Source organism: Eptatretus burgeri, chromosome 1 (assembly GCF_056783735.1).
Source record: "Eptatretus burgeri isolate ZD-2024b chromosome 1, Ebu_testis_v1, whole genome shotgun sequence".
Lineage (NCBI taxonomy): Eukaryota > Metazoa > Chordata > Myxini > Myxiniformes > Myxinidae > Eptatretus > Eptatretus burgeri.
The window spans coordinates 22745643-22768823 of NC_140961.1; the positions used below are offsets into that span (position 1 = coordinate 22745643).

At 44.4% G+C, this 23181-nt stretch overlaps 1 protein-coding gene and 1 long non-coding RNA gene across 8 annotated transcripts in view; one reads left to right on the forward strand and one right to left on the reverse strand.

Moving 5' to 3' along the window:
* Positions 1–351: 351 nt before the first annotated feature.
* LOC147034009 (uncharacterized) lies at positions 352–4626 on the reverse strand. Its single transcript, XR_015056480.1, has 2 exons — positions 3719–4626; positions 352–856 (listed from the first exon to the last, which is right to left on the reverse strand). It is a non-coding gene; the product is annotated as an uncharacterized LOC147034009 (long non-coding RNA).
* The window catches only part of WBP1L (WW domain binding protein 1 like), an 83799-nt gene continuing 63226 nt past the window's right edge, over positions 2609–23181 (forward strand). For 2 of the 7 annotated variants that reach the window (XM_085875016.1, XM_085875026.1), the window contains exons 1-2: positions 6255–6597; positions 21507–21564. Coding sequence is in view for 4 of the 7 variants with exons in the window: in XM_085874981.1 (XP_085731107.1) it covers positions 6523–6597 (75 nt within the window). In the remaining 3 variants the exon portion in view is untranslated. Of the gene's footprint in view, positions 2750–6253; positions 6598–6701; positions 6829–7078; positions 7112–21506; positions 21565–23181 lie in introns of those variants that run through there. The other 5 variants (XM_085875036.1, XM_085874998.1, XM_085874981.1 and 2 more) reach the window with 5 other exon arrangements.

Below are 23181 nucleotides of genomic sequence, written 5' to 3' on the forward strand. Positions count from 1 at the left end.
GACTGATAAAGCTTTTCATCAAAAAGATCGCAACAACAACAAAAAAAAGATCAGCTTGCTTTGTCGCTCTCCTCTTTTTGTCCTGTTTGTTCATTTTCTTGCTCATTGTGTCCACCTGCTGCCACATTGTCAGTACTTTGCCTTTTCACCACCCTATGCTGCCTTGCTCCTCCATGAGCCTAAATCTAGCATGTGTGGTATATTAATCTCGTTCATTCATGAGCCCAGATATCCGAGGCCTCACCATCATCCATGAACTTATACAAGGAAATCAGACACAGGTGGTGGCCATTCAGCCCATCATGCCTGTGCGAGCACCACACTAATTTATCAACACAAGATCCAAAGAAGAAAATGCAAAATTTTATTTTATTTCATTATAATTTTTTAAAATCAATGTTTTTTAAGTCTTTGTAGTTTTTGTATTTTCTTTGGTTTGTTTTTTCTGCCCCCCCCCCCCCACAGAGTTGGGGCATGGGCTTGGTTAAAAACACACAGCATCAACCACACATTACACTCTTTGACGAGACCCCCACCAACAGCTCTCCTTACACATGCACACAATCACCCATCAATGCTCAAACTACCTAAAAGTCCAGTCAACATCCCTATACCCCTCCATCTCCGTAACTTCCAAGTACCTATCCAATTCAAATTTAAACTTATCTACGGTTTCTGCTGCCATCATCCCGACCTTTCCTCACCATCATCCTGACCACAGAGCAAAGCTGGCCTCCAAAGCCAGCTGTACACTGGGCATCCTCCATCGATCCAAATCTTTCCATGGAAAATCAGATCTACGACTGCTCTCCACGATGGACTGGCACCCCAGCATCACATCTGTTGCTCCTGGATTCTGTGGAATATAAGGCTCACAAAATTATTGGAATTTCCCATGATGAGGCCAAAGCACAGGTCTGTTATCCTCATATTGCAAGCAGGTCAGTGTTCCATGTTTTTTTTTTTTTTTTTTTACCATTTCTTCGACATTGCTCCCTTTGCTCTCTTACTCCTCTGATGCTTTCTGTTTACTCCAAGATGCATGCTTTCTTCCATTAAACTCCTTCTGGGTAAACTTCCAAAATCCAAGCTGACTGTACACCTCAACTTTTTTATTCTCAATTCTCCAATCAAAGGAACTACCTTCTCGAAGCTTTTCTGTCTCATTCTTCCTTCCAGGACTTCACGCAAGCAGTGCACCACCATCGCTTGTCATCTCCAATACATAATCTTTCCTACGATCTTTATCAACCCCATTAACCTTTCTTAACCCAACCATCTTCCTTTCTAGTTTCAGTATTATTCTTCTTTTTTATGTAGCACAAGGCGACAGGATAGCAGCATTGTTGGGGGGGGGGTGCAGCTGTGCGGCTGATGTAACACCCTCTGTAGGTTTGAGCAGGAATTTGGAATTTGGAATTTTTCCATGGTGACGGCGATAGCTCAAAGGATAACGTGGAATCTTTAATGTGCACCAACGATAATGTCGGCAGACAGTACGCTCAGTTTAACGTCCTTCCGACAGGATGACAGTTTGCAGCTGGGTCTGGATTCAAACCTGGGCAAGACAGCTTAAATCCTCCAGTTCCAGTGTTTCCTCCCATCTTCCCTCTTCTCTTTTCCTACTTGTTCAGCTTCCCTTGGTGAGTTTCCCACGATCAGTTTTACCACTTGTTCTTCCATGAGCCTCGCTTCTGGAAGGAAAAGAAAAAGAAAGCCTAGATCATGGTCTTCTTGCTTATTGTTCTTTGGCTATACTGTGGTACGTGAGTGTATGCATCCAGTGGCGTATCGAGGAAAAATGCCACTCAGGGCGAGATGTCAAATCGCTGCCCCCCTCGTAACTCATGTGCCAAATTAAACACAAAGCCTAATGAAAGAACTTTATTACAAATCTAACTAAATACAGCACATTTGCAAGTCAACAGTTACACCTTTGTTTTCCACCTTTCCAAATAGTCATTGGCCCACTCAGCATTCAGTTGTTGTTGCATCGATGGTAAGTGACCTGGATTGTACGGGTTTGACCCGCTTCGTTTGTGAAAACCCGCAGACCTGTTTTCGTGTGGTCAGAACCCGTATTGGATGGAAAGTTCGATCAAGTTTGAAGACGCAATGTTTCACATCCATTGCCCTCGCAAGGATTGACACGCAGACTGAGAGATCTGGGATGCGTTCAGTTACCAAGTTTATTGTTGAGCGCTCGCCAAGTGCCTTAAGCACTCAAGCAAGCAATGCATCCGACACTGTTGATAAGGAACGGCTGACTTAGAAAATGATAGCAGGCTTTATTGATAATTAATTGAACACATCCCTGGAGCTGCAGTAACTAAGCAGCTGGGGTTTCGTTGGAGTGCTTAAACCACTTGGCAAGCACTCGACAAGCTGATTGGGAACACCCCTGGAACGACCTGCAGCCAATACGCAATGTATCCAGAGTCAATTGGCTGTGTGACGTCTTGAGCTTTCTCTCACCGAAGGCCACGTCACCATCCTGCAGGATTCCACACGCATTAACACGTCTAATAAATCAATCAATGTATAACCCAGTTTGTATTCCCACCAACCCGTTTTTATCACTTCGAACTTGCCGTGCAAGTTGTTGTGAGTGCGTGGTTCATTTCTTCCGAGCCTTCAGTGAAGCAAACTCGACCATCACAGCTTCAAAGTCAATGGACTCGGCTAGTTCTCGCTCGATGGAGAAGATGGCTGGATGACTGAGCCGAGGGGAGCTCATTGTGCATCTGAGGTAGGTCTTTATCAGTTTCAGCATGGAGAAGCTCCTCTCATACGCTGCAACGTTCACACACACACACACACACACACACACACACACACACACACACACACACACACACACACACACACACACACACACACACACACACACACACACACACACACACACACACACACGGTGAGAAACGTCCTCAGTACGATGAGAAGGTTTGGGAAAGATTCCTCGAATCCCCACTTCACAACATGTTGAAGGATTTCATATTGTTTGCCTTCCAGTCCTTTGTTTCCTTCCCAGCGGTTTCCTCACCAGTTTTGATGTGTCCACGAATAGGACGAATCTCCATCTGTAGCTCGCTGGTGATAATGTCGTCGTACGTCTCTGTGAGATAGTGGATTTTCATGGCAATGTCACCATCCTTGGATGGGCCCATCAGGTAACCGAGTGACGTGAGAAACCCAAACTTAATGTTCAGTTCACCTCTCTGATGGGTGTGTCGGGCGGTTTCCTCGTGAAGCCGATCCAACATCTCACATTGCTCCCGTTTGATGTGCCTGTATGTTCTGCACTATAATATTCTCCACGAGTCTGTGTCTGCAGCTACTCTGTCTGCAGCTCTGTCTGACGTCTGCATATTGCATGTCGGCAGTTCCTGCTCGTCGCTCAATGGAAGGTTAGTGCGAGTCATTTGGGATTTAGGGCGAGTTTTCAAGGCTGAATGGTGTCAAAATATAGAAGGGTCGCCTGTCATTCTGACGGACTTTTCTATTGATGTCCATAGATCTATGGACGTCACTGTTCACCCGGCCTAGGTCAAACCGTGAAGCTTTGGTGGAACAGTCGATGAGTGCAAACAAACGCATGCTTACCAACAACACAAGGCCTTCCCAGCACAGGAATGAGACGTGAACACAGGAATGAAAAAATCACTCATAGAGTGACAACTTGACAAAACGGAACGGCACTCGGTGGAGCACATACCTCTCGAGCCAGGTTGAACAGTTTCCATTTTGGATGCCACTGATGGGTCAGATCTGATTCCGGACCTTTACCAAAATCGAATCGGCTATTTCTGGTCACCGAACCAACTCGTCCATCTCGTTTTGTCACGAGTCGTCCACGACTTTTCGAGATATCATGAGATACATCGTTTTTGACCCCATCTTTCAACGGTGAAGAATCACTTTAAAAATTCTCAGATCCAGATGCAGATTCGGATCTTCACCAAAATTAAGCGTTGCTTGCCGTCTTTGGCAGGTCAACGACACACACAAAAAATTTCACGATTGCTTGAAAACTGTGGCTAAAAATCGTGTGACAAACAAACAAACAAACAAACAGACAGACAGACAAACAAACAGACAGACAGACAAACGGTACAGAGCAACAAAAAAAAATTTACGCCAAGTAATGAGACGCGAGCACCTCACTGCCTCGTCTTCGAGTTTAGTTTCCCAGAATGCCACGCTCCTTTTTGCCTGCTCCCTCTCTCCGAGACATCGTTGGCCGCAACCATTGGTCAGCAAATGGAGGGCGGGGCCATTTGCACAGTGGAACCCCTCCCTGCCCTTGTGCTTCCATGCACCACAAAAAATTGTTCTCAGAAGTGTCGATTGATGACGGATGCAACAAAACAAATTTGCCACCCCCAAAAGTTCCGCTTGGGGCGGCCGTCCCCACTAGCTATGCTAGTGCATACATGTACGTGTGCCATATATATATATATATATATACCGGTCAGACGTGATCATTCATTCCATTGCAATGCAGGAGCCGTTTTCATTGACGTCATATATTTGTGGTTGAAGTTTAATTAATGACGTTTAATGCTCACATCTCTCAGCAGCCGTTTCATGCCTGCCTTTACATTTGTTTGTAAACTGCATAAAGTTTACTTCAAATCGTTTAAAGCCCAAAAAAAAAAAAAAAAAAAAAAAAAAAAAAAAAAAAAAATTAAAACCCCAACTCACCGAACAGAAGCGATACATTTCAGGAGGTATTTATTCTTGAACTGTGTGGGCAATTCATGTTTGATACGTACAGTATATGTATAATATGGAACCCCCTAACTTGATGAGGCAGCAAGGCACAGGCCAGTCCCAAAACAGAAAATGCTGCACGACCTGTTGGCAACAATAGTCGTCTGCAACACGAACGCATTGTCTCAGTCTTGCTGCTCACCAGTTGGGAGGTGGGGTTGCAGTCAGGAAGGATACCATGACGATCCCAAATTTACCATGACGCTGCATGACGTCATCATGCACATAAATTATGGGCCTCGATTTGTACCTTGCTGCCTCATCAGTGAGGGGGTTCGATTTTAATTTAACCAACTTATGATAGTTTACAATTGCAGAATTTTTATATATTTTTTTAAATATATATATATATATATATATTATTTATTAGATATTTTTTTAATTATTTTTTTTTTAAATATATATATATATATATATATATATATATATATATATATATATTTTTTTTTAATACCAAGTCGAGGTTCGTGTAAGAAATAAACGATTTAGCAGCAAGTCGTCCTGACGAGTCCATAATAAGAGGAAAATGTGGATCTGCGGCTCTGTTTTCATTTATTTGTGATTATAAATCTGTCTTCAAAGACTTGAGTGTGACACAGCACGTCATCCGAGGTTGGAGGTGACGTGTCCGGCATAATTTATGTGTATTACGTCAGCGTCGTGATGTAATTAGTCAGTTGCTCCTTTTATCATATGTAACTCGCGTGCCGCGCGTTCGTTGGTGAAGTTTAACTTTATGAAGATCAGTCATCGCTAATTTAAACGAACCATGGATTTCACGGTAAAGTTGACAATGATCGACTTTGATATTGAATAAGAAAGCCAGAAAAAAGTTATGTGTTCGAAAGATAACGAAAAGTAAACAAATGAAACCAGAAACACAGAACAATCAGAGAGAAGGAAATTGAAATAAAAAGGATAAAAGGAGAAAGAAGAGTATAATATAAATAAAACGATAAAAGAACGAAGGTAAAATGAGAAAAAGTAAAGAACTCGCTCTTACCACGCCCCCGTCCCGCTCTTACCACGCCCCGTCCCGTTCTCACCACGCCCCCGTCCCGCTCTTACCACGCCCCGTCCTGCTCTTACCACGCCCCGTCCTGCTCTTACCACGCCCCGTCCCGTTCTCACCACGCCCCGTCCCGCTTTTACCACGCCCCCGTCCCGCTTTTACCACGCCCCGTCCCGTTCTCACCACGCCCCGTCCCGCTTTTACCACGCCCCGTCCTGCTCTTACCACGCCCCGTCCCGTTCTCACCACGCCCCGTCCTGCTCTTACCACGCCCCGTCCCGTTCTCACCACGCCCCGTCCCGCTTTTACCACGCCCCGTCCCGCTCTTTCCACGCCCCCGTCCTGCTCTTACCAGGCCCCGTCCCGTTCTCACCACGCCCCCGTCCCGCTCTGACCACGCCCCCGTCCTTTCACCGCCCCCTTGTGGGCGTTCCATGTACACATTACCCCTCCTCCTCCTCCACACCCTCTTTATACAGGGAAACAAGAGGAGAGTTGTTGGGGAATTAAGTGAATGATTGACAACTCAAAAGAATAAAATCTGAGGAGATTGAGATTAAAGAGTTTTGAAAAATTACTTCTCACGGCTATCTCAAACACGGACCCGAAAAAGTGGCCTTCTCTTGCAGGCCCACCCCTGATCCGGTTCCCTCCTCAGAAGCCATAACTCGTCGTCTTCGGTTTCCAATGTGGGCTTAGAGGCGGAGGAAGCGACCGTGAATTGGGGCCCCCCCATGTGCATGGCGGACTGTTGGTGCACCCGACTCACCGCTCTCGCCATGATCTCCCGAGTTCCTCTGTTCACTGAGGTATGTATGGCGGTGTTCGTCTCTCTATTTTTTTTTGTTTTTTTTTGTTCCCCCACCACCCCTCAACGGACCTCGTCGCCGCGGCGTTTCTACTTACGTTACAGCTTTTGTGGAATACGGGGTGGGATCCCTGTCAATCCTGTTCGAGTGGGTCATGTCAGAGTGCCGAGCAACACGTACCGCTGACTGACGACGACGACGACGACGACGACGACGACGACGACGAGTGCGGTTTGTGCACCGACACACGGACGGGGTGTACGTACATATTGGGCACAGCTGCTTCGTGGTTCCTGCTTCTTTATCTTACAGAAAGTTCTCGATACATGATCAAGCTTGTTCGGCCGTGTTCGTCGAGGTTACCCTTTGTGCCCTTGACTTTACCCCCATGGTGTCCGTGTAATCGGTCATGGTGTACCCGTGGGTTGGCGTGTCGTACCGCCGACGCGGTTGTCGTGGCCCGACCAGTTACACCACCTCAGTGTAAAGTGTGGTTATGTTGAGCAAGACTGTGGTAAGCGTGACCCGAGCTGCCTGATGCCAAGTCCGATAGGCCCTTTTGGCGAGGTGGGGGTCGTGCTCGGACCGAGTGTACCTCGGTCATCAAAATAACAACAGCTGTGCTGGTGGAAAAGAGAGAGAGAATGAGTAAGAGATAGAGAGAGAGAGTAAGAGATAGAGAGAGAGAGTAAGAGATATCGAGAGAGTGTAAGAGATATCGAGAGAGTGTAAGAGATATCGAGAGAGTGTAAGAGATATCGAGAGAGTGTAAGAGATATCGAGAGAGTGTAAGAGATATCGAGAGAGTGTAAGAGATATCGAGAGAGTGTAAGAGATATCGAGAGAGTGTAAGAGATATCGAGAGAGTGTAAGAGATATCGAGAGAGTGTAAGAGATATCGAGAGAGTGTAAGAGATATCGAGAGAGTGTAAGAGATATCGAGAGAGTGTAAGGGATATCGAGAGAGTGTAAGGGATATCGAGAGAGTGTAAGGGATATCGAGAGAGTGTAAGGGATATCGAGAGAGTGTAAGGGATATCGAGAGAGTGTAAGGGATATCGAGAGAGTGTAAGGGATATCGAGAGAGTGTAAGGGATATCGAGAGAGTGTAAGGGATATCGAGAGAGTGTAAGGGATATCGAGAGAGTGTAAGGGATATCGAGAGAGTGTAAGGGATATCGAGAGAGTGTAAGGGATATCGAGAGAGTGTAAGGGATATCGAGAGAGTGTAAGGGATATCGAGAGAGTGTAAGGGATATCGAGAGAGTGTAAGGGATATAGAGAGAGTGTAAGGGATATAGAGAGAGTGTAAGGGATATAGAGAGAGTCTCTAAGAGATATATATATATAGAATCGCTGCTTGTTGTGGTGTCACGGCTCGTTGCATCACGCTCGTTCGTGCTCTTCTTGCACGCCTCGGTCGGTCACGCACTAAGTTACTCGTTAACGGTTCATTCCAGTATCGTAACAGGTATCCAAGTCCCTACAATCCGTCATCAAGACACATCGCACAGTCACAATGCTGTGCCGTGTTGATGTCCTTGTCCTTGTACTTCTTGCGTCTTTGTCTAACGGTTACTTACTTGTCTTGTAAAAGTTTAAATTAACCCTTTAGAAACCGTCATGATTAATGCAATCACATCGTAGGTGTGCGTTCACAACGCCTTGATGTTCTTGGACTGTTTGAGAATAGAGTAATTTAATTAAATAAATGTTCGTCATAAAGTCGATGATTATGAGGAAACTTGAAACAACAAAGGGTAAACATGCAATGAGTGAAAATGCTGTAAAAACATAAAATCTGAACTGGGACCCTCATTTCGTGTGAACACTTAAATTTTATAAACCTACCAGCAGAGTCCCAACCCGACCGGGTGATGGACTTTGGGCTTCACTTGCTGAAAAAAAAGTATACTCTGTTGTATATGTGAAATATCATCACGTGATCCGATTTGTTTGTGGGGTCTCCGACGAAAGGAGACCATTCTGATTTGGCTGGTACTTGCATAATGAGTTTCCAATCTTATCGATCTGTGGTCCTAGGTTTCGGAGTCGTTACTGGACAAATTGATAGACCAGTCAAGTTTTCTGAATATAACAACCCCAGAGGCATTTTTTAGGAAAAGCTGGCAGACACTTTACTGTACCTAATTTTGGTATGCTGATTTAAATTTTGCTGTCTGCCAAGCTGTATCGTGACCGCTTGACCCTCAAAACGACGTAATAAGCCACGCCCCTTTTTGCATACTCCGCATTTAGGTTTACTGTAAAAGTTAATGTAAATATATCATGTGTGATATGTGAAAGGTAATGACATGAACATTGCAAAAACATGAACAACAATCACAATATTCCTGCTTTTCTTCAAAAGCATGGGAATAATAAATAAATATTACATCATGTGGGGTCATTTAGAGGTCATTTTGGGTCAAATGAGGTCATAATATCATATTACGTAATTCTACATAGCTCTATAAAGACAATTCAGGACTAAATTCATATCGTTCTTTTTCATTCTAAGGAATCATTATTCAGTATAAACCATCAGGGATGGGAGCAATGGGGTGATCTAACAAGTGTTTGGACGAGGAGCAACTCGATTTTAATGTAAATCAAGATTAAAATCGAGAAGGTTCTCGTCAAAATACCAGTCAGAACGCCCCTACCTCCCACACCTCTATCGGTGTGTGTGTGTGTGTCTGTTTCTCATTCTCTTTCTCTCTCACACACACTCTTCCCTCCCCCTCCCTCCCACAGTGAATAGCAACATTAGGTGAGGTGTTGCTCTCCCCAACTCCCCCACTTTCTTGCTCTCTCTTCCCCCTCTCACCCTACACCTGCCTTCTCTCTCTCTCTCTCTCTCTCTCTCTCTCTCTCTCTCTCTCTCTCTCTCTCTCTCTCTCTCTCTCTCTCTCTCTCTCTCTCTCTCTCTCTCTCTCTCTCTCTCTCTCTCTTTCTCCTCCTCCTCCTCCCCCTTTTATTATCCCCATCAGCGAAGCGAGGGTTGCATTTGCCAGTAGGATATTATATAAAGGGAGAGAGAGATAATATGTGGCATTTGCGTTTGTATTGCATATGCTCCGAAATAGAACGTGACAATATTTTTTGTCCACATTGATAAAGACTGCTTCACATTCTGTTTTCAGCTTTTGAACACATTTCTTACAATACTCTCCCTGTAAAGTGTTGAGGGGGTGGAGGAGGGGTCCTGAATGCAAGACTTGTTGGAATGGTTTGGAATTGAGAGGCAGGGTGTGAGGGTATCAGGGCACGAGAATGTTATTCCAAATAACCACAACACGATTCCATCCCTGATGATAGTGTTTTGGAGTTTACGGTTCAAGCCCAAAACCTAATATGTGGGGTCACCTTTTAATTCACTCGGTCTGTCTGAAAGCAAATGCCGATATAGTCTGACACTACATAGTGGTGGACTGGGTGCAAAGTCATAAAACCAGTGAATTTAATCCACTACCTTGCCATCCGTGACACACGTTCATATTATCACCGGCCATCTTCCCTTGTGCCATTTGCAGGAGAAGGTTTACATCTTCACTCCATGTGATCAACTCCTCTTATGATTCGGTTGTAACGTGTGATTATATCTGGCTTTTTCTTGCTACTTCGGGCATTCCAGTGTATTGTGCTCATCTTGGTAACAGATTGTTTCATTTTTTTTGCACAAAGCTTACCATCATGTAACATTCCTTTCAAATCCATTTTCAGATGACTACACAGTTTAGCTTCTTGCACAATGTTGTTGGAATGCATAGATAATAAAAAACATTTAATTTATAATTTATTCATATACCAACAATGAACGAACCCAAATTGTGCTTATGTTTTTTTTGTATGCCTTGTCGAGGCTCGTATGAGAGCTAACACACAACGCACAGCAAGGGGGTCATGAGACAAGAGGTGCAGGAGAGGGAAGGACAAAACAGTGGGGAACAGAGACATTAGGAGATCTGTGGAAGGGAGAGGGATGGGGTGGGGAACATGGGGAATACAAGATGGACATTACAGGGACTTTCAGGAAGGAAAGCAGGGAATTTGAATTTGAAGGACGTGGGTTTGGGGGTAGATTAATGGGGGTAGAAAAGATCGTGGTTTTGGATGGAGGAAGACAAGAGGTGGTGGTGAACAGCTATTTTGAAGGCCTGGAGGGAATGATGGGATTGAACAGAGTGAGGGATTTTATTCCAAAGGTGGGGAAAAAGAGGAATGAAAGAGTGAAGGTGAGCAGTGATTCATGATTTCGGTAGTTTTACCAGAAGGGGGTTGTTGGCGGACCTTGAGCGCCCTGCAGAAATATGATGGGGACAAATCTCAGACAGCAGGGCGGGGCGAGACCGGAGAGGAGACTGTAGAAGACAGGAAGACCACCAACCTGTCTGCGGTGAGAGAGTGAGAGGCCCAAAGACTCAGCCTCATCGTGGGAGATGTCAATGATCCGAAATTCCTTGGTTTCCACAGCATGAAGCTGAGAAAGGTGGGAGGCAGGAGCACCAGCCCAGAGGGGAGAGCAGTACTCCATCAGGCTGCGGACAAAAGCTTTGTAAGTGGTCAGGAGCTCAGGTGGGCTGAGGAAAGACTTTGCACGATGGAGGATTCCCAGTTGGCAACTGGCTTTGGAGGCGAGGTTGGAAACGTGGCTTTCCCAGGAAAGATCATGGCAGATAGCCATGATCTGCCCAAGTTCCTCAACATTGGAACCCAAGGATGTGTGCCTGGGCTGATGATGTAGGCCTTCCATTCTATTGATAGCATCAGAGGTGCTCGGATTTTGGAGCTGGAGGATTTTCAATGATATTTTTGTTTTGAATTGCAATTATTCTAATATTTTAAATTTCTCTGTTATAACTTGTTCTCACACATAGCTGCTCTCCATGTGTAGGATTTTAATTTTGACGAACATGAGCATTCTCTTCGTGAAAGCGTTCAAGTTCGACACCAGACGTACATAATTATGTCAGGTCTCTCTCTCTCTATCGAGTGCAGCCTGTGGCTGCTGGTTGCATCATTGGTTGGGACGCGGCTATGCCGCTGATGCAGTGTCCCCCTTACCAGTACACTGGTGCTCATTTTGCCGACCTCGGAAGGATGACAGGCTGAGTCAACCTCCTGGTGTATTTTTAATTAAGCGGTCAACGGGGCTTGAACTCAGGACCCTAGGATGCCAAGCCGCCACCCTAACCTCTAAGCCAATACCAGGCTTATTATGTCAGGTAACAAATATATTTGGTTGGCTCCTGCACTGCAACAGGCTATCATGGCATGCCATTAAGCGGAGCTTCCCTCCGACCCACAAGCTCCGTGTGTAAACGGCTTTATTCTAGGATCTTAGGCAGGGGTGCAAACTAACGGCCGCCCAGTCGCCAATGGCGCCTAACTTTTGTGCTGGGCGGGTACACAATACTGCCTTACCTGCCCGGCTGGCGAATCACCAGTGATTCCTGTTATTTTGTACGATTTGTACTCGCTTCTCTACTAGTTTTCTCAAGTAGAACTACTGTTTTTGTCCGCAGAAATCCTTAAAAATCACCGGTAATTCTGTGGCGGCCATTTTGTCCGTTTTCATCTCGTTCCAAATTGCGCGAGATTTGACGGTTTGGCGCGGTTCGGACGCATTTTCTCATGCCCAGGTTGCAGTGTTGGGCACAAAAGCGATAATCCGATAACAGATAATTATCGAAGTTAACTTTTTTATTGGACTATTATCGGAAGTTAACTTCCATTTATCTTTATCGGACCAGTTAACTTCCGATAACTCAATTTTTTTCCGTCCGATAATGTCCGTTAATTTTTTGTCCGATAACATTTTTATCGTTTCCGGGTCGCATTTCGCCGAACTAATTATCAAGGAGGAGAAAAATGTACATGATTATAGATTACTTGTTTTACAAGATAATGCTGAATCAGGCTGCCGCGTGAAGAAAAATGGAAGTAGAAGAAGAAGAAGAAGAAGCCTTGCAATGGCGACTTCCTCAGCCATGCGGATGCTAGGCTCTGCAGGTACTGGGTTTGGTCAAGGTTGGGAAACGTACAGATCGGTTAATTCAAACACAAGGACGGTCTAACCTTTGGCAGAGCGACGGACAATCGGACATGAGTGTTGAGGCGTGGAGATACTGTCGCGCCATGTTTGTAACTGTTCTCGGTGTGTTTGTAAGGTCGTGCCTCATTTTTGAATTAACGGTGCCTTCCTGTTTGTGTGCGCAGCGTTCCGCGGACCTATTCCCGTTGGTCTTTCGGTAAGAAATGGACATTAATTTGTTGGATTCACAGTGTCCTTGACCCGTCCCGTTAACCTCCCAATGCATGTTGGACTCCGTCCGGTTAAACGTGCTGTGTGTGCTGTGTGTGACGACTCTTAGACTCAAAAAAGACACATAATGCTTATTTTATTCTTGGGTTTAGCATAAATAAGCCTTTTCCATGAGTTTTGAAGCTTTTTCCTTGTTTTTTTTTGAATTTTTGTTAAAAAGTAGTTATCGTTAACTTCCAATAACTTTGTATTGTAATTATCGTTATCGAAGTTAACTTTTTGGTTATCTGTGCCCAACACTGCCAGGTTGGTTAAATGAGTGAGTTTCATGGGTGAGGTTAGATGAATGAGTGAGTTTGATGAGGCTTTTGGGTTGATAAGTGAGGTTAGATGAATAAGTGAGGTTGGGTGAATGAGTGAGTTTGATGGGTGAGGTTCGGTGGATGAGTGAGTTTATATGTGATGTTGTGTGATCGAGTAGTACCCCCACCATTGTCCATCACCCACAACCCCCCCCTCCACCCCATCGACCATCAGCCGCAACCACCTCATCACCCACACAAAAAGGTCCCCCCCCCCATCACCCACAACCTCCACCTCCCTGCATCATCCCCCCACCCCCCACCCCACTCATCAAACTCACTCATCCATCCATCCAACTCACTCATCCACTCAACCTCCTCCATCAAACTCACTCATTCTGCAAACCTCCTCCATTAAACTCACTCATCCAACCAATTTCACTCATCAAATTCACTCATCCAACCAACCTCACTCATCAAACTCACTCATGCGAGTATATTAAAAGTGTTTGATATCAAATTTGTAACTTTTGTCTTTATTTTATTGGGCCGGTAGAAATTCTGCCAGGTCGGTAACTTTTTCTAGTGACCGGCCTTGCTGGCCGGTGGATAAAAATGTTAATTTGCACCCATGTTAGGTATGATAATGTCGCCCCAATAATCTTTTGGTAGTATTGTTTGGAACTCATGGACCTGTATATCCCCTGTGTAATAAGCTCATCTCTTCAGTGCGTACTCATTCCTCCCGTGTTAGAGGATCAGGAATCTCAATGGCTCCATTGCAGGCTATTGTGTTTCGGTCAAGCTGACTCGGCTCTGCTGATAGCAGCTTGATCACATTCCTTTTCTGCTCGCTTGATCAACTCGGATTAGTCTCGAGCTCCATCCTGAAAGAACACCATAAGCACGTACTCACTGGCTCAAACAATACAATAACGAAATAAATGGAAACAGAAAAGTTTTCGTAAAAATGTCCACTTGATATCCAAAAGAATGATGACCTTGAATAAAAACAACAAGGGTTTGCAAAATGACCCCGACACAAAAAGTATTGCACCTGGGGAGTCGTTATGGTGACATCGAAGATCGACTTTGACATACCATTTAGAAACATTGCATAGCTCTTTACAAATGTCGACTTGATGATAATGGGGAAGGGCAGATCAACAACAACAACAATAACAACAACAACAACAAAAAAATTGGAGTCCTCAGTTGACCCCTACGAGTGTCATTTGGTTTCGAAGTGGAATGTACGGACTCTACCATAAGCCTTTGATAATGAGAAATGAAACCTCGGATTGAGTTGTGAACAACGTAGACTCGTATATTATTAGCTCCTGATAGCTGAATCCTTGCTAACCGAGCCCAAATATTTGCTCTGCTTTCCGTCAAAGTACGGAATTTGTTGGAGGGTCCATGACATGCCGTTTCTGTTGGCGATCAAAACCTTTTTGTATATTTAACTTGGAGCAAGCATTTGTGTACATACTACCTTGGAAATCGTCGCAATCCCACTATGGCTCTGACCTGCAGATTTGCTCTCATGATGTACCTTTGAGGACTGCATTGCCAATCGGCTGCACTGTCCTTGCAAACCTTATGAAGACGCACTTGCTGTAAAGTATTATTAGACGAGGTAATTCCCAGGTCAGCATCCTGCTCCTTTGCCTTTTATACAATGATCTGTGGAGTAAGTACAGAGAGATGATAATTTATGAAACATGTGGGTGGGGGGGGGGGTATGGAGGTTGGAGAGGCTACCTGTATCTTACAAATACATAGAACTTGTCAGATTTATATTTTGTTTGCAATTATTGGCTGCTCCAGAAGGGATGGGGGAGGCATATATATCTATTCTGATGTTATTCTCGGGTCTAATATGACCGATATATCCCAGCGGCGATCTGAAGTTAAAAGCCATTTCAAGTTATTTATTTCGATAACTACATTTGATTTGACCAAGGTTGCCGATTTTAAGTGGAGAATGGGCTTGACTCGTGACCCCAGTTAAATACAGTATTTTAAAAACCAAAAATTTGGATACAGAGTCGATGCTCGTGGAAGGGCAAGTGCACTGTATGGAACAGGATGTACCAGAACAAAAAGAACAACAGAGAGAAAGAGAAAGGGAGGGGGGTAAAATGCCAACAGCAGAGTTGAGAGGGGAGACTTGGGACAAACAATGGGGAGGGGAGGGGGTGAGGAAAGGACACATGAGGTGGACAGGATGGATCCAGGAGGGAAAGATGGAACCCTGGAAGGAGGGCTTGAGGTTGGGTGGAGGAGGGGATTAACGAGGGTAGAAAAGATCATGGTTTTCAATTGAAGACGATCTGAGATGGTTGGGAACTGCTGTCTTGAAGACCTGGAGGGAAGTGAGATTGAAGAGAGTGTGGATGTTGGTTCCACAGATGGGAAAAAAAGGGATCAAATGAGTGGAAGTGAGCAGTGATCCTGAATTTAGGTATTTTCACCAGAAGGGGTTGATGGATGGACCGTGTGTGTCCTGCAGAAAGCCGAGGAAGGCGGGGGGATAGGGGGGAGACAAAGCACAGAAAGAGCAGAAGGGTGCAAGACCAGAAAGAAGGTGGTAGAAGACCGACCACCTACCTGTCTGTGATGGGTTTTTTATTAGTTTATTTATTTTTAATTGACTAAGCACTGACAATGAATATCAGTGCCCACTTGTATCATGAAAATGGTACAAAAGTGTTTTTTTTTGTGTTTTTTTTTTTTGTATTCAATGTCGAGGCTTGAAAAACAGCTTACGCAGTGAACATACAACAAGGGAAACTGGAGACAAGAGGGGTGGGAGAGGGAAGCACAAAACAGTGCTTCAGAGACATAAGAATTATGGAACAGAGAACATAAGGAACAGAGACATAAGGAGAACTAGCATAACCCGCGCTCTGCGCAACATGTTGGGGTGGGTGTGTGTGTTTGAGAAAGGAACTGATGCAGAGTATCAGTAGTATTTTTACTTTAATGCAGTAAGTGGAATACAATGTTCAAAGTACTTCTTGATACACAATGTTTTGGGTTATAGCATTGTCATTGTGGAACCCTTGTTTTGTAGTTGGTATAATTTGCACCGTAATGTCCGAGAACCAACGTGATCGTGAGAAGGCACGCGGTGGCGGTGTGGTGGGCGGATCACAGCTGAAGACGGCAGTGCTGCCACGTATAGGTGGGAAGCTAAAGACGGCAGGTGCGCTGCCACCTCCACCGATACTTCAGACACAATAACAACCAAAGGACACAAAGCCAAATGCAGTAACCGTTTTTGGCACGATTTCACTGTTTCAGAACCATTTTATTTACTTTTTTTTGTACCATGCACCTCATATGGTCTTTGAGATAATGTAAGCCGAATATCACGTTACTCGAGCGCAGAACAAAGTCGAAGATAGCGCGACACGAAACCACAAACTCGGAAATAATATATAAGATTATGGAAGGGAGAGGGATGGGGTGGGGTTCATGGGGAAAACAAGATGGACACGACAGGGACTTTTAAGTCCTTACACTGCATGGACTTTCACGAAGGAAAGCAGGGAATTCGAAGGAGGTGGGTTTGGGATGGATTAACGGGAGTAGAAAAGATCGTGGTTTTGGATGGGGAAAGATTAGAGATGGTGGTGAACAGCTGTTTTGAATATGTGGATGGAAGAGTGGGATTAAAGAGAGTGTGGAAGTTTATTTCAAAGGTGGGAAAAAAGATGAATGAAAGCGTGAAGGTGAGCAGTGATTGTTGATTTTGGTAGTTTTACCACAAGGAGGTTGCTGGCGGACCTTGAGCGACTTGCGGAAATATGGGGTGGGGGGGAGGACATATCTCACACAGGGGGGGACAGATCTCAGACAGGGGGTGGGGTAGGACATATCTCAGATAGGGGGTGGGGTGGGACATATCTCAGACAGGGGTTGGGGTGGGACATATCTCAGACAGGGGGTGGGGGGACATCTCAGACAGGGGGTGAGGGGGGACATATCTCAGACAGGGGGTGGGGGGACATATCTCAGATAGAGTGTGGGGGGGGGGTTGGCGAGGTCGGAGAGGACACGGCAGAAGACAGAAATACCACTGACCTCCCTGTTGTGAGAGACCCAAACTCAGCCTCATCGTGGGAGATACCAATGATCCTAAATGACATGCTTTCCACAGCGTGAAGCCGAGAAAGATGAGAGGTGGGAGCACCAGCCCAGAGGGGGGAAGCAGTGCTCCATCAGGCTATGATGAAAGGTTTGTACGTGGTCAAGAGCTCAGGTGTGCCACGGAAGGACTTTGCACGTTGGAGGAATCCCAATCGGCAACTGGCTTTGGAGGTCAGCTTGGAAAGATGGCTTTCCCAGGAAAGATCATGGCAGATAGTGAGACCCAGAAGTTTGAATGAAAGGACCTCTTCCAGAGGATTGTTGAGAAAGTAGATGGGGGGGGGGGTTCCAGACGGTCCTTTCGGAAAGACGTAGTGAGAGTGTGAGATTTTTCAGGTGGTTGGGGAAGAATTGAATTTGCAGTGTCATCCACTGGACAAGGAACATGCCACCCACAGTTTCTGTGACACTGCAGTACCTACCCTCTTCCCCACGGGTGTAGTTTTGTGGTTGCCATTGGCTAAGTACTAGCTCATCCATCATCAAGGGTTCCATTACCCCTCTCAACTATTTGATTTGCCACAAACCAGTACAATCGGTTGGGTGCTTTTTAGGAGACACCATTTCCTTATTGAATGGCCTTTGGCTCCTGAAGGAAGCTCATCCACCCTTTGTTAGTTGTTTTTAGTCCTGGCAGAGTGTCACAGTCCCCCTCCCCACTAACAAAGCCAGTGAAGGGTGTCGGCTTATTCGCCAACAGGCCAACCATGTGGCAGGTAGCACTGGTTTACATGTTACCAGTGACAGTCCCAAAAGACTGACCTCGCATGATTGCGAAGTGATAGACCAATAGACTTTGACAGTTTGATTATTTTAGCAATGCGACTTTTGTATTTTGAATGCTGATCATTTACAAGTTAGCCATGCCTGTTCCTGAGGGTGTGTTTATCTGCATATAGATCCACTTGTAATCTATATTGTTCATTCTAAGGTATTTAAAACTGACGTCGCACGCCCATAGCTTTTCACCCCAAGGAATTGGGTTATAAATTTAACATTTAAAATGCAAATGCTAAATTAGAAGTGTTTTTTAATATATAAGGGGTCATACCACAGGAGCTTGTTGTGTGAATGGGGCTACCTTGACCAGTACCCCGGTGAGGCTCTGCATTGTGTTTATTATTACCTATGCTTTTTGGGGGAAAAATTATAAAATGGGGGCAATATTGTAATCGGCTCTGTCTGTCTGTCTGTCCGTCCGTCCATCACTGGGTGTGCTCTGGCTTTCAAAAGGGATTAGCCACTGTGGCTAATCCAGGTTTAGAATAAATAGCCACAAATTTTATTCAAAAGTTTTTTTTTTTTTTTTTTTTTTTTCTTTTTTAGCAATATGAAATAATAAGTTAATTTTAAGGTGGATGTGTGAGTTTGATGGGTGAGGTTGGTTGGATGAGTGAGTTGGATTGTTCAGATTGGTTGGATGAGTGAGTTTGACGTGTGAGATTGGTTGAATGAACGACCATCAGGGGAGGTGGTGATTGTGAGGGATGGTGGTGGTGGTGTGTGTGTGTGTGTGTGTGTGTGTGTGTGTGTGTGTGTGTGTGTGTGTGTGTGTTATGGTTGTTGTGCCTTTAGTGGGGGATGGGGGTGGTTGTGGACCAGGATTGGACCAACCTCATTCCAGTCAAACTCACTCATCCAACCAATCTCACCAACAACTTCACTCATCCAACCAATCTCACACATCAAACTCACTCATACAACCAATCTCACCCATCAACTTCACTCATCCAACCAACCAAAGTCACCTATCAAACTCACTCATCCAACCAACCTCACACATCAAACTCGCACTTCCAACCAATGTCACACATCAAACTCACTCATACAACCAATCTCACCCAACAACTTCACTCATACAACCAATCTCGCACATCAAACTCACACTTCCAACCAATGTCACACATCAAACTTACTCATCCAAACAAACTCTCTCATCCAAACAAACTCGTCCTAATACAGGTACTACTACTGATTGTGTCAAAACTCACCTGGCAACCACTGACCCAACGAAGCATCTAGCGCCGAATCATGCCGAATCATTCTGGAAAAAAAAATAAAAATAAAAATTTGAGACGACAATCATGGGAATCATGCGTAATTTCGGTCGATTTTTTTTTTAATCATTATTATTTTTTTTTTACGAGAAACTAGTTTAAAACAACGAAAGTTAGTATATATAAGCTTGTACGAAATCACGCGTGATTCCCGTAATCAAAACGTACAAAATGGCGGCCGTCTCAACGAAGGTTGAATTCTGTGCTAAAATCACCCAAAATTCGTCTAAAACTGGTAAAAAAAAAAACCACTAAAACATGAATTAGCCACAGTGGCTAATGGGTGGTTTAAAATATTAGCCACAGGTAAGGGGGATTCTCCCTGTGGCGACGTGGCGAGTGGCAGCGCACACCCAGATCATCATGCTATCTCCTCAAACGGTTGTGTCGAAATTCAACAAAGTTGGTAATTATGATCACCACATGGCAAGAAGGTGTAAGAGCAGGATCATTTTTGGCCCTGCCCCCATGGGGGCTCTGTGGGGGGGCATTTTAAAACATTTTGAAATGAAACTTTGTAGATGCAATTGACATTGGGGGACATATGATCCATGCCTCATGGGGACTGAGGGTCACAGGGTCAAAACGGGGCAAAAATATGTCTTAACTGAAAATTTGATATGGGTCATTCTTGGTGGAGGATTCTGCAGTCTTTTTACTTTGCTCTAGGTGGGAAGCATGGGGATTTGCGGTGGAGGTGCCGTCGACTTCGCTGTAGCTTGTTTTGCTAAAGTGTACCCTTCCCTCTCAGTTTGGAGAGTATTCAAGGATGTCTTCCTGGGAATGCAATACGCTTGACGGTTTGCCATCGTTTACACCTGCGCAAGGTCAGCGCATGATCATGACATTTGGTTTTGGTTAGGGTACCGGCACACCATATTCTTCTCATTTTAAAGGCTCTTGTATCTTCAACGTCTTCAAGTATAAGCTAGGTGGGTGATAGCGACCTGGCTCTGTCTGAAGTAGAATAATTTGTGCTCGTACGGTGAAAGCAGTTTCTGTGTAATGCGTTGTATTTCACTGTGGTGGTATTGCAACACTGTCTCTCCATTTTGTGCAAGGCTCTCATTTGCTTGCCATTTAAGTGCAAGCTGTTAACTTGCAAAGAAGTTGCATTTTGCAAACTTTCATTTAAAAAGATAATCTGTACTCTTTGTACACTTTTGTTCTCTCTTGTCCACATCTTTTGCCATAATTTTTATCTCGATATACTGTAGTCTGTTTTGTTAGAGATTTTTGAAGCCTTTGGTCGTTTTTAACCACTCAATACAACTGTGCATGAAGTTGTACGTTTGCTTTCCGTTTCCTCATTTGTACTTTTCATTACGTTGAGCTAAATTGGTGGAAAACAACTTTGTGTTCTTTTACCAATCTACTAATGTGATGTCATTTCACTTGTTAATAATGAGATATTTATCTGGTGTTGGCTTAGTGGTTCGGGTGGCTGGCTTGGGATCCTGGGGTCCTGAGTTTGAGCCCCGTTGGCTGCTGAATTAACACCAGGTGTGGTTGACTCAGCCTGTCATCCTCCTGAGGTCGGCAAAATGAGGATCAGTGTGCTGGTAGAGGGGCACAGCTGTGCTCCAAGAAATCGTCGGAATGGCGACGCGTCCAAGATTGTGCCAAGTAGCCAAGGAAAAGCTGCTTTGGCAGTACCAATACTCTGTTCAAGAGTATGGTCCACAATTAGACATTTATTGTGATATTGCCTCGAGTGGCTTTATGGTGATGTGGGTAGAGCCCGTGTACATTCCCCTCACTGGTGTGGGTTAGATTTCCATGTCTGCTTGGCGGAAATTTCCACCCCCTGCGACGGAGTGCCCCCATCTGGTCCAGGTTGATTCTTGGCTATGATATCGTTCACAACTCGTCATGCGGGCCTTCATGCTCTGTTGAGAGGTATGGCCCTCCATTACTACCATCACCACCCCACCATGTTGGTTCCTTGCTCATATCACTTACATATTATTAAACTTGTTTCCTCTAAACTCAATAATAAACAATTCTATAATAATAGAAGAAAAAAAACAGTCAGAAACGCCACCTTCTCTTTGTCTCAAACTTTCACAAAATTACCTTCTTGCTATTATCATTGTACATCGCCCCTCCCTATTCCATCTCCAGGCACTGCCCGATGTCATCGCCAGGTGTGAAGTTCTTCGACTCCTGGCAATGACTCTCGGTAATTATGATTAAAATTTTCACTCTCACTGAAAGGGCGTACTCAGTTTTCACTCTGTTTGTTTCTTTGTTTGTTTGTTTGTACACTTCCCCTCCCTATTCCATCTCCAGGCACTGCACGACGTCATCGCCAGGCATCCAAGGCACCCAGTGATGACATGTGCCGAAATATTCAGTTTTCACTCTGTTTGTTTCTTTGTTTTCTTGTTACTTATGAAATCTTTAGATTTCGGAAGTATATTGATGCTTTCCGTTTCTGTTTGTTTGTTTGTTTGTTTGTAGGCACGATAACTCGAGAACGGAAGAAGCTACCAATGTCGAATTACACCACGTGATTCAGGAGGGTGATGGCTAGTGCTGATTAGATTTTGGTCAAAATCGGTCAAAGGTCAAGGTCACAGTGAGGCCAAACATAATTCCGTAAATTAATGTGGAGAAATGGAGTATTTGCTTCGCTCAACGTAACGAGTTCGTTTTAACTTCGATTTTAATTTTGTCTTCGGTTTTTGCAATCGCTTAGGACGCTTAAAACTCGGTTGTCGAAATTCTGGTAAAAATCGGATGTTTTGGAGACGTTTTAAGATTGTATAAAAAATATTTCACTCCACGCGTCACGGGTCGTCCCATGATGCAGTGCACTCGAGCAGACGCGTCGTTGAGTGACGTTAAGGTTTTGCTTGGAGAAATGGAGATTTTTTGCTTCGCTCGACATTACGAGTTCGTTTTAACTTCGATTTTAATTTTGTCTTCGGTTTTTGCGATCGCTTCGGACGCTTAAAACTCGGTTGTCGAAATTCTGGAACAGCGATGAATAACTGATGTATATAATAAATAATAAGTCTTTTATCAGATTCTTCTGAAAAGTAATACACCTTTTATCTGGCATATCCTGCTGGGACTGAATCACTTTTTTAAAAATAAAAACAAAAAAATGGAATTTTTATAAGAAATCTAGTTTTTGTCTGGGACTCATTATATCTGCAAACCACAGTGTAAAATCGTAGACCACAATGAATTCAGAATTCAAGCTCCCCTTGGGCTTCTGACTGATTCATGCTTTTATTAGACAAGGTCAGAGGTTAAGTTGACAATTTCGTAAGTACCAGTCTATGACTGCTTGTTTGTTTGTTTGTCGGCACGATAACTCGAGAATGGAAGAAGCTACCAATGTCAAATTACACCACGTGATTCAGGAGGGTGATGGCTAGTGCTGATTAGATTTTGGTCAAAGGTCAAGGTCACAGTGAGGTCAAACATCCAAAATATTAGATTTTTGATGGTTTGGTACAGAATCATCGTAGAAACTTCTGGTTTGCGTCGCTACCTTCTCCAGAGACAGCTTTTATTAGACAAGGTCAGAGGTCAAGTTGACGATTTCGTAAGTACCAGTCTATGACTGCTTGTTTCTTTGTTTGTAGGCACGATAACTCGAGAACGGAAGAAGCTACCAATGTCAAATTACACCTCGTGATTCAGGAGGGTGATGGCTAATGCTGATTAGATTTTGGTCAAAATCGGTCAGAGGTCAAGGTCACAGTGAGGTCAAGCATCCAAAACATTCGATTTTTGATGGTTTGGTACAGAATCATCGGAGAAACTTCTGGTTTGCGTCGCTACC